The 12562-nt window shown below is 36.7% G+C and overlaps 1 protein-coding gene and 1 long non-coding RNA gene across 2 annotated transcripts; one reads left to right on the top strand and one right to left on the bottom strand.

Annotated features, from left to right (window-relative positions):
* Positions 1 to 3264: 3264 nt before the first annotated feature.
* LOC139192811 (uncharacterized) lies at positions 3265 to 5430 on the bottom strand. The gene is made up of 4 exons (XR_011577221.1): positions 5303 to 5430; positions 5101 to 5217; positions 4344 to 4402; positions 3265 to 3455 (listed from the first exon to the last, which is right to left on the bottom strand). It is a non-coding gene; the product is annotated as an uncharacterized lncRNA (long non-coding RNA).
* Positions 5431 to 9055: 3625 nt separating this feature from the next.
* On the top strand, positions 9056 to 10210 carry LOC114822185 (HMG-Y-related protein B-like). Its single transcript, XM_029096409.2, has 2 exons — positions 9056 to 9289; positions 9405 to 10210. The coding sequence occupies exons 1-2, from the start codon at positions 9221 to 9223 to the stop codon at positions 9894 to 9896; spliced, it is 561 nt and encodes a 186-aa protein (XP_028952242.1). The 5' UTR covers positions 9056 to 9220; the 3' UTR covers positions 9897 to 10210.
* The last annotated feature ends 2352 nt before the right edge of the window (positions 10211 to 12562 follow it).

The following is a 12562-nucleotide window of genomic DNA, read 5'->3' as shown; positions in this document are numbered from 1 at the left end:
ATTTGAGTCTCGAGTACGACCTTACCAAAAATGCCTAACTTTAAAATTAGCAAGTAGAGCTTCTTCTCAATCTCCAATTCTCAACTTTACTTCAGTTGATTTCCAATCCACAAGAAGATAATCTTGGCAAGCGTACCAAGCATTAATTCTTACTGGAGTCTTCTCATCAAGTGCTTCAGCTACAACAATTCACGATCACCCTGATCGTACAATCATAATCACTAAGTAATTCAATCCACCTTTGTTGCCTCATATCAAAATCCTTCCGAGTAAACAAATATTGGAGACTCTTTTGATTTGTAAAATCTTGCATTCTTATCAACATATAATGTCTCCATAACTTCACAGCAAGGATGATAATCGTGACTTCCAAATCACCAGTAGGGTAATTCATCTCATGAGGTTCCATTTGTCGTGAAACATATACAATCACCCTAACATTTGCATCAACATGCCTCCAATACCATTCAAGAAACATCACTAAAAATTTATGATTACCATTATTCTCTGGGAATACCAAAATACGTGCATGAGTGAGGAAATACTTCAGTTGTTGAATCCTTTGCTCACAATTTCCTTCCCACTCATACATAACCTCTTTTCTCAACAGTCTCGTCAATGACAAAGCAATGACTAAAAACTCTTTCACAACCATCCAAAATAGCCTGGTAAGCTAAGAAATTCCGAATCTCAATTACAGCTCGTGGTTGTTCCAATTCCTCAATTTCTGCTATCCTTTAAGGATTCACTTGAATACCTTAAGAATATATAACAAATCTCATAATGCCACCTGATTCATCTAACTTTAGCATTTGCTATTTAGCATACAACCAACGTTCTCTCAATCTTTGCTTCACCGACTTAATACGTTTACATGCTCTGCTCTGGCTCAGAATATGCCAGAATATCTTCAATGAAAATGATATCAATTATCAAGGCATTATTGGAATACTTCATCCATCAACTCATAAAACCGCATGAGTATCCACATAGCATCACCAAACTTTATAAGGACCATAACAAGTCCAGAAATCATCTTATGATCAACGTCACTTATAATATTCAATTGGTAGTAACCAGATCTCAATTCAATCTTTGAATCTTCGCAATTTACTTCTGAGCTGGTTAAATAAACATCAGTACATCACCATGGATAACGGTTCTCAATCGTTACCCGACTCCATTGTCTATAATCAATGGATAGCCTTAAAAATCCATTTTCTTCCTCACCAACGAACTGGTGCTCCTCAAAAGTGTTGTACTAGGTTGAATAAAACTTTTATCAACCAATTCTTTCAACTGAATTTCCAATTCCCTTAACTCATCCTGAACCAATCTCCAATATAAATTTATACCTGGCAACAAATCAATAATGAACCTCATATCTCTGCCTGAAGGCAATCCAGGTATACTTTCAAGGAAGACATCAAGAAATGTCTAACTCTTTCGACATTATTCACACTACTCCAAACAACATCATTTAGTACCACATGAGCTAAGTATTTTTGACAGCCTTTCAAAACAATCTCTTTGCTTTCACAGCATAAATAATGGCTGAACTCACTTCACTTTGCATACTTACAAAAGTAATCTCTGGTCATCCAGATCGATGGAAAGTACTGGTTTCCCATAACATTCCGTCTTGTCACAATTATAACCAACCAATCTAATGGAACAGAATTAACTGATACAACACATACTCTATTACTACTAAGCATTCTGAATAAGTACAACACTAACATAAAATAACCTACCGGTTTGCTTGCTTAACGAATCCACGAATGAGTTATTAATATTACGGTCTGCAGCCCGTAATACTGATAAATCATCGTTGTCTCGATAAGTAGGCAACCACTCTCAAAGATATAATAATACTATTTTGCCACTCAATGCAAAATACATACACTCGTCTCAACCGCATTTATTTACTACTTTCTAGGCAATATCAATCATAATAATAAAAAAATATATATATATCAGCCGAAGTCAACTAAAATGACCAATACGGCTGATTCAACTCTTATCTCAATAATACGTCGGCCGGATCCACTCCGCGTGGTCGGTACGGCCGAGCCTATAACTCACCAATTTCTCATGCGTCAGCCAGATCCACCTCTCATGGTCTGTACGGCTGAACATATAACTCATCAAATCTCTCTGTACCCACGGTCAATCCGACCAAACTACTAAGTTCATAAACTTGCTGAATCGACACTACGATGTCATAGAAAACTGTTGGGTACAACTGATTCTAGGGACGATTCACAATTCTGTGTCCCCTCTGTTCACATAAACACATTCATTAATTTCACACTTCCCAAAGTGTTAATTTTGTACCTGCTGCACAAAGTACATTTCCTTTACTCGAGACACCTTGTCTCAAATATCTGGGATTACCTGTATATCCATCACTTTTACTCTGACCAGCGACATTAAAACCTCAGCTGGAAGAATTAACTCTAGCTTCACTTCTTTCGAAGCTCTGAATCTTTCTATATCCTTGATATGACGAATCATTAACTTTATCGTCTTCTTTTAATTCCCATTCATTTCTTATTCTTCTTTATTCTCGTTGCTCATGTTCTCAGAGTCCTCAAGATTCAACAACATCTAGCATACTCCTGATAAGAACTACAATGGATAGTGGTCACCCAAAATACCACTTCCCTTTTGTCACCCAGCTTAAAACAACATAACACCTCCACCAAATTAACAACAATATCTGGATGGAACGAGGCTAGTCTGAAAACTTTCTATAATATCCCTCGATCATCACCTTCCTTGTCTCATATTTGTAAACTCTTGTTTACTACCATCGATAAATGCCGGAGGGATAAACTTTTCCTTAAACAAGTCCTTAAACAATTCTCAATCGACTGTTCCTCCGGTGACAACAAATCATACTCCTGTTTCCACCAGGATACAAATTCATAACCAAAACCAGGTAGTCATCTCGACCCCTTGTCAGAAGGAAATTTCCTTTGACTTGCATAATCTGAAACATCTTTTCCAAATGGTTAAACCGTTACTTCGCTCTCTCAGGTTCATCATTTCATAAGGTGATTCAAGTTCAACTCATTACCCATCTTAAAATGTCCCTTTAGACAATAGACTGAATCACCATAGTAATAGTTTCCCCCTAAACCGCTAAATCAGGGAGACTAAGTTCCTCTAACTACGTGGCTTGCTACGAGGCGGTGTAGTTCTGACAGAATTCACTAGAACTTCTCAAGATGTCCAAGATTGCAACCATGCTCTGATACCAACTAACACACCCCGTCCCGAAGGAGGGCATGCTGGCCGTCACGTGAGAGTGACGTAACCATTTGCACAGTACGGAAGCTTTAAGATACAATTTATAAGTTGATACACCCGAAGGTGAGTCCTAATTTTGTCCAATCTGTCAGAACACCGTCGAATTCCTCGTAGTCACCACACCTTTGTGATTCCTGAACCTGGAGGGGCGCAAAACCAAAATTGAGTGGGTCAGTAAAACAATTCTTTTCCAAATCCAAACATTTCTCAAAACGTTGTAACCCCTCTCCGTAAAACCTGTATACTTTCCCAGAAATGTAAAATATAAATATACATATATATTCTCAAAACTTCATTTTTACTATCTCAACATTATCTCTTTATCAATCATGCCATGCCATGTCATCTCAACATTTCTCATATTAATTATGCCATGCCACATCATCTCAACAGTAATAAGGTATGAATGCATCAACATAATCATATCAGGTGCAAGAAAGTAATCAACCGTAGGCCCTCTAATAGCCCTATACGGTTGAACCTAGAGCTCAAAATCTATCATTATCACTCTACCGGAGTCACCTCTGTGACCCGTCCGGCCTTCTGCACACAAGTTACGCTCTAGTGCTTCTCATAAATCATCTGTGCACATAATCTAAGGTCACCCACCAGTCGGAATCTCACTAACACTCTCGCGACTGGTCTGTCGTACCCACTCCGCGTGGACTGTACGACTAGCATCTACTTGGATCCAAGGCGAGCGTGCGATGCGGTGAATACTATAAGCACTAAACCATGGTGCAGGATTTGAGCTCAATATATATCATCATCATCATAACAGTAATTAAATACTCATCTGTGCGTCCACCGCACCATTTCATACATATGCATCATAAATCAATTCATGCATGGCATTTCAACTCACATTTCTATATACTTTTCATATCAATTCTATGCATGGTATTTCACTTCCCGTTTTTCCACATAACTCATATGCATTTCATTTTAAACATAATTTCATGCATTTTCAATTTCTGGGAAAACGTTAAGTATATATATATATACGGAAAACAAAACTGCCCACTCACCTGGAGTTCGTCCAACAACTCCCTAGCACCACACATCAAGGCGTCACGACGATCGCCGCCTAGAATAGTAATCAAATCCAACCTCAGAATTCATATCGATAGAATATATAACTTATATAAAATACGTCACTACGTAGTTCGATCCGGAAGATCTGCCACTCAGATTTTAAATCCATAACTTCCAGAGGTCCACAATATATCTCTAGGATAACATCCTAAAATTTCATTACCATCCAACGGTCGGATCTCCGTCAATTTCCAAAACTAAGTGACGGTTAACATTTTATATTATGGACTTACAATTCCAATTCCGGAAGATCCGTAACTCGGATTCCCAATCCGTAAGTTTCAATAATCCTCAAATATTACGTATTACAACGTATCAAAGTTTGGTGACGATCCAACGGTCGGATCATCAATTCACATTTTCACCTAAATGTGAAAACTATAAAACGTTATTTGAACACCTAACCAACAATCTTCAATAACTTTCTCATACGGTGTTCAATTTAGGTATATGAATATACCACAGTGATCTACTCGACGTCACGGACGTCGACATATTTTTAAAATAATTTTATTTTTATTTTTTATTTTTACTGTAGTACCTTCTTCTTCCTTGGGTCGCCGGACTGGTTTTTCCGGCGGCCGTTTTCTGGGCAGTTTTTCAAATTGCCATAACTTTGTCATTTCTCAACGAAATCAAGTGATTCAAAAACGAAAGTTGTAGCCCTTGAAGAGACAAAGATAATGGTACCTTGCAAAACACCTAGTTCGCCGTGGTTTGGCCGGAAACTGCCTCGAAAGCCTCGGAGGTCGCCGGAAACTGGGTAATTTTCAAATGCTTCGTTCTCCTTCGTTTCTCAACCATTTTCTTCGTATAATATATCAATTTAAAGCCCTCAACATGTAGAATCACAATATACTACTTTTAAGCTTCAAAAACAACTAAATCTCACCGGAAAAATCCAAGCAAAACCGGCCAAACTTAACCCTCGTGATCCCGACGTCCAAATCCTTCCAACGAAGCACTCCGAGCTTCCTTGGGACCTCACTAAGCTCACTATGAGCTTGGATTGTCCTAAAAATCAACCAATTCAAAGCTCATGAACAGTACACATTCACGGCAACTTTAGAAACTAGGGTTTTCGAAGTGAAACTTACCTTAAACTGGTACCTACGTGATCGTGGAGTCCTCAGGAGTGCAATGGTGGTTTTAAATCCGGCGTTGGTAATAGTTTTAGGTGGTTTTGATGGTTGCCCGTGTGTTCGAGAGGGTGAGAGAGAGAGAGAGAGTGAGGTCTGAGGAAGAGAAAGAGAGTATGAAGGACAGTATACGGGAAATGGGGAGGGAAATAAGGAATGGGGATCCCACGTGGTCCTTTTCCAATCCCCAACTCTAAACCACAAAATTTTAACCTAAAAATCTAAGTTCCATCCTTATTAAATTCCATTTTATTTTCAAAACTTAGGAACCTAGATAATTATCAACTTGAGCTTCACATACTTAGTATTTCTTAAGGGCAATTTCGTCCATTCACAGCCACGAATGTAATATTTTGGAACGGGCTGTGACAATAATCCTATAAATTTAAAATCCCTCATTATAATACTATTATAAACGGTTACAATAAAAAAAATTCAAACATTTTGATTGAATAAATGGATAAAAACTATGTAAAAATAATAAATAATAAATGGCAAAAGAATGTATTCATAGTGTTACAAAAAATTGGTACATTTTACAAAAAAAGAATGGGTACATTAGAAATAAATTAGGGTACAAATAAAAGATTAAAAATTATGAATACAAATGAGTTTTTAAAAATATAGGCACTAAAAGAAATTAATACATGGGTACAAAATAAAACTAAAAAGAAAATACTACAAATTAAAAAAAATGTTGCAAATTAAAAGTGGGTACAAACTAAAAATATAAATATATGACACAAAGTTTAGGCATAAAACATAAATATACCATATGAAAATTTTCTATCATTGATTAAATATACAATGTCACGTGACGATATACACATGAGTGCAAACACAAATAAAACTTTAAAAAATATAGGCACAAAAAGAAACTAATATATGGGTACAAATTAAAAATGAAAAGAAAATTGGTACAAATTAAAAAATATTTGCAAATTAAAAATAGGTGCAAACTAAAAATAAAAATATATGATAAAAAATTTAGTCATAAATATAAATATACTAATTGTAACATTTTTAACATTAAAGAAATATATTTAAAATAAATAATGATGTTATTAATACCCAAGAAACTTGATCAAAAATTGAAAATGAATAGGATTTTAATCAATGGAGTAACAAAAATAAGGATGTGAACCTAATTTTGCCTTTAAAAATTATCATTCATTTTTTCTCTAGCATGCACCGACTCTAGCAAGCATTTTAGTCTAATCACAGTCATTAAACGAACACTTTTTAGCTAAAATAATTTTTGAGATTAGCATAATTTATCATTTTAGTATTTGAAATTTAAAATCAATAGATATGTTCTTTAGTTTGTCAGTCTTCAATCAATTTGGTCACTTTGTGAAAAATATTCGTTAGAAAATAATTAAATGACAAAAATAACCCTATTTTGGTCAAATTATTTTGGTTACTTAACCGAGATTATTCACGCAATGACCAAAATAATTAATGGTGAACAAACTCATGGACCACTTTTATTGATTTCAAATATGAAAGACTAAAGTGAGGAATTATGTCAATCTTATAGACCATTTTGCCAATAAGTCTTAAACGAGGCATATTATTATAGCTCTCCTCAACATACAGTGTTGAATGCAGTAAAATGATAGCTTTTCAATAACATTGGGTCATATATGTGTATAAAATTTTAATCATATTGTGGAGCAAAAAATAATCACAAGGCGACACGTGAATTTTTGACAAAATAAGACAAAACTACTCTTGGGGCATACCGAGATTCCTATGCGCAAGCAGCAAACAATTATCCCTCAACCAAGTCAAAAGTGCCCAAAATAGGTATAAACTTAAAATCTAATTTATTCATATATTTTCTATTTCATTATTTAGCTAATCAATTAGCTAAATAAATATACTTATTCCATATTTCCTAAAACCCTTTTTTAAAACCATAATAATTGACCAATTAAGATATTAATTGCCTAATTAATCCCCTAATTGGCAAACAAATCATCCCAAAATCATGCTAGGGTCCGGCCAATCTCATCAAAAAGTAATCCATCTTATTCTCAACCTTTTCCACCATTTCCCCCTTTTAATTACCCTAATTAACTAGCCAATTAATCCCATAAACCACCAAAACATTCATTTTATGTTTAATTAGCCAATTAATCATAATAAATTGGCTAATTAAACCTAAATTAAACCCAAAAACCCTAGCTAGGCCGGCCACCTCCTATCCCTATATATAGTCTCCCATTTTCACCAAAAAGCAATTCAAACACTTTGGCAAAAATCTCAAAATTCTCTAAACACTATTTCTCTCTAAATTTTAACTTTGGCATCGGAGGTTCTTCGGCCAAAGCCCCCTATTCATCGTAGGCGCATGAGGCTCTTGGCCTTAACCTAAGGTGTTAATTGTTTTGTAGGTGCAAAATTGTTCAAGATCAAAGAGGAAGAAATTTGCATCCACACATATTAACATGACTGTTGTCTTTAGTACTGCGATTTAGTAATATTTTTTTTATTTGTGAGTATAAAGTTTTAAGTTCAAATTTCATAAATGGCTATTTTGTAACCAACTTATTCGCTTGCTTTTAATATAAATAAATTGTTATATTAAAATAAAAATGTTGTGATTAATATTAGTATATTACCATGATAATTATATGCCAGTGCTACCATCTAGTCCCACCAGTCAACGCTAAGGAGGGATTTTTCACTGTGTCAGAATCACAACCCTATATATTAAGTGTGATAAACAATTGGTTGGATATTTAAAAAAAAATCCAAACAATTTTATATGATATTTGTTATGGACTTTATCTCTATGAGAATGGTGATACAAATATGGTACAAGAAATATGGATCAGGATCCTCTCTTGAGCCTTAAAATCTGAGCCTGCTGAGCAGACAATTGTGGCCGTTGAAATTTGATCCAACAGTTATAATTATTATAATTTTTAGAGAATCCCTCTATTTATAGCCGTTTGATTAAATTTTAACGACCACGATCGCCTACTCAGCAGGCTTAGGAGAGGATCCTGATCCAGGAATTATGATAAGTATATCTGGTGTAGGGACCACAGCCCGGAGTCCTAAAGCGGGCCACTCTGCACTGGATGCTGGATCTGAGAGAAGACCCATTTTTGAATCCCGGAAGAATCAAAGGTTGCCGCTCCGTAGCCTTCGATGTGATGTCAACATCCTACTGGCCAAGTCTTTTTACCATTTTGCCCTCCTTCACCGTTTTGGCCAATCAGCCTCTGAGCCTAGCGAAGGTGAGGACATCAGAGCCCCATCTAATCCTAACTCAAATTATTCGAAGCGCTTGGGACAAGGCACGATTTTAAATTGAGGGACTCTTACGTCATTTCGCCCAGTTGAGTCCTTCGTCCACGTCATCGAGCCATGTGACCAGTGCTATAGGGTCTTGTACCGTTGGATTGTAACACAAACTCGCAAGCCCTAACCGTCGGATCTCTCTTCTTCATCCTCCTTCCTTTTTCCCTCGGTCCGATCATCAAGGGAAAACCAACCTTTTAAATCCTCACTTCTTTCCTTATCCCCTCTGCCTGACTGAACTTCCCACCAAACCAACACCAACAGTCTCTCTCTCTCTAGAAAACGGTTTCAGTTTCTCTCTCTAGAAAACGGTTTCAGTCCCCATCTCTCAGTCGGATTCTTTAGAGGAAGTTCTCATGGCGATGGAGAGCTCCAACAACCCACTGGTACCGCCGCCAGCTCCCTCCCTCCCCCAGTACCCAGAGGTACCCACAATTTTCCTTCATTTTCTTTTCTTGGCATCCAAACAGGTTTTCCTTTTTAATCTTCGCTTAATTTCAGCTGGGTTTTGCTAATTGTACTGATTTTTCTGTCCTTCAGCTGATCATGGCGGCCATCGAGGCCCTGAACGACAGCAACGGGTCGAGCAAGTCGGCAATCGCGAAGCACATCGAGTCAACGTACGGCGATCTGCCGGAAACTCACGCTGCGCTCCTCGCGCACCACCTCAACATGATGAAGGACACCGGCGAGCTCGTTCTGGTCAAGAACAACTACATGAAGCCCGACCCCAACGCGCCGCCCAAGAGGGGCCGAGGCCGTCCGCCCAAGGCCAAGACCCCTCTCCCTCCTGGTACTGTCTCCTCGCCGCCCAGGCCACGCGGCAGGCCCCCGAAGCCCAGGGACCCTTTCGCTCCCCCACCGCAGCCCAAGAGCCATTCCGGAACTGGAAGGCCACGTGGCCGCCCTCCCAAGAAGGCCAAAACGACACCGTCTTCTGCTCCAGCTCCCGCTTCGGCTACCGGTGCGCCGAGAGGCAGAGGCAGGCCGCCTAAGGTCAAGCAGACCGCCGTGGCGCCAGTTGGCTGTTGAGCTTAGCTCAGACAGCGAGAGAGAGAGAGAGTGCTAGGTTTTTTTTTTTTTTAATTTTTTTTTTTAATTAATTTTTAATTAGTGTGGTTAGAATCTAGCTTTCGGCTAATTGATGGTTTAAATACCGTTTTTAATTAATTTCTGCTTTCAAGTGGGCGTATGTGGGTGATGTGTCGGTGTTGTGAGGTTGTAACGTGTAACTCGCCATGTAAATTGTTCAGCGGCTTCTTATGCTTTTCTGCCTTTTGCCTCTCTCTAGGTAAAAGAAAAAGGGGTTAAAATTAAAACCAGACTGATTCTGATTTACTTTTTCACTTTTTATTTCTACTTTTTTTCAACGTGCTGCGATGTGGTTGGTTTGTTTGCTTGATTGGGTAAAACATTAATGGTCAAAAAATAAACAAAATGTATGAGTTACGTACTTGTATTTTATACGGTACGTTATGAATTTGATTTTTTGTATTTGTAAATTACACAATGGTGATCAGAAGAGATTGAAATACTTTTATGTGTTTTTTCGACTTCTGAAATGATAGACTGCTTTAGCGAAATCTTTAGTTAATTTCTTCTTCTTCTTTTTTAAAGAAAAAATAGATTATAGGTTATTATCTGTTTGTGGAAACAGACGATGCTTTTTCCAGTTTTAAAAAAGTATAATCTTTACAGGTAATGTTGTGGAGTAAAATACCAGCATCTTCGCCTTTTGGATTGCACGCCTGAGATTTCCGTCCATTTTTTCATCTAAATTTTTTGACTTTGAGCGGACTAGATCATTAAAGTTTGGACGAGCAAATACACGTATATAGTGAGATTAGTGAAAAGTCATCGTTATTAATATTAGGACATGTTGGTTTTAAATTTGTGATTTTATATGATAATTTACATAAAATTGATTTTGAAAATAGTTATTGAAAAAAAAAAATTTGGCCTAAATTTATTCTTTATTAATTTCGGATTAAAATTTTAACCCTTAACTATTGGAACAAAAAGACTGTTTCTGAGTTAAACTTAAATTTTTTAAGTTTTAAAATTTTATGTTTTAATCCAAGAGTTGGAGAGAGAGAAATAATCGTAATACTAAGTGTTAATAACTCATACTATTCAATTAAAAAATGAGGCAGATGACACTTTATTGCAATGACAGACAACAACAATGCATTTGCACCTTGGTGCGGGTAGGGGTGGGTTCGGTTCGGTTTTTCTTTGGTTTTTTTTTTTCCCTTTTAGTTTTTTTCGGTTCGATTTCGGTCCGGTTCGGTTTTTTTCATGAAAATTGTTTTTTTTTTTTTTTTTTTTATCTGGATATTAAAGTCTCTGCAAGACTGAGGGCTTGCTTGCCAAAATCAAGTTGTGAGAGTAGATTATCAGTGTTTACCCCGATAGACTGAGCCAGTGTAGGATCAAGAGTGTGCTCATCGTCAACAAAGACACATGTCCAATATCACGACAACAGCCAATATAAAAATCACCAACATAAGATAAACGTACAAGTAATTGACATTAACAGATTACCCCACACCAAAAGATGGTCTCAATCAGTTCTTCATGAGTAAATATTGAAACATGAAGAATTTACATTTTACACACTAGCCATAACCATTAAATGTGCACCAAACCAAATCCTTACATGCCCATTGTATAACATCGCTTCAACATTTCAAGCTAATAAATCACAGAAATTTACTAATTTGACTAGACCAGCAAGAAAAAAAAAACATAGGTATCGTAGATGCATGGAAAGAGACACAATGATAGATAGCACTGGAGCACTTACCTCGGCGATTGAGTTTCGCCGATTTGACTCGAAAATTGAGGGGAGATGGGAAATGGAGGTTGGGGAAGTGGGTGAGCTTGATTTCTGAGGTGGGATTTATGGGTTTTGGTTGTATTTGGTTGGAGAGAGAGAGAGAGAGGGAGAGATAGAGGGGGATAAAGAGAAGGGGGGGGAGAAGAGGATGATGAAAGATAGGAATTGGGAACGAAGCGGCTAAGGTTAAAGAAAAGTATTTGCTGTCAAAATGGTTTAAGGGAAAGACACTCAACTAAGCAGGAATGGGTTTGAAACCCCTTGACTACATTTTTTTTTGTGTTTTTTATTATTAAAATATATTTCGGTTCAGTTCGATTTGGCAGTTTCGGTCTTGGTCCAATTTTCGGTTTTTCGAACTCACCCCTAGGTGCGGGTTCGATTCTCATCAATTCCTCCCTCCTAACAACTAACAATTAACCCACTAACTCCCTCTTAACAACTAACAATAACCACTAACTCGTTTTGTATAATATTAGTTGGAACATTGATATTTGTGTTAATCATATATATACAAAGAACAATTTAGAATTATTTTCATTTTTTTCCTTCACTCTCATCTCGATCTTTGATAACAAAATATAAAAATTAAACAACTAAAAATAAATAAATTGTTATCAAAGGATTATAGATATAATTAGTTATCAAGCGGACCATAAACAAAATTTGTTATCAACTTGTCCTAAAATATTTATCCAAATTAAGGAGGAAGAATAACAAAATAATTATTACGTGGAATAGAACATAAAATTTGTAAGTGAAAGGTATTCGGTTTAATTCTCGCTAATGACGAATTTGAATTACATTATTAATAGCCAATTGAGAGTAGACATGGTATTTGTGTCATGCTTTTTGTGTT

The sequence above is a fragment of the Malus domestica genome, chromosome 16, assembly GCF_042453785.1.
Source record: "Malus domestica chromosome 16, GDT2T_hap1".
NCBI classification, from domain to species: Eukaryota; Viridiplantae; Streptophyta; class Magnoliopsida; order Rosales; family Rosaceae; genus Malus; species Malus domestica.
The sequence above is the reverse complement of the archived record's forward strand: the minus strand, read 5'-3'. Positions and strand labels throughout refer to the sequence as shown.

Coding starts and splice junctions, on each gene's coding strand:
- LOC114822185 (XM_029096409.2), top strand. CDS start 9,221: ATGGCGATGGAGAGCTCCAACAACCCACTGGTACCGCCGCCAGCTCCC. Junction 9,290..9,404: donor CCCTCCCCCAGTACCCAGAG/GTACCCACAATT, acceptor TCTGTCCTTCAG/CTGATCATGGCGGCCATCGA.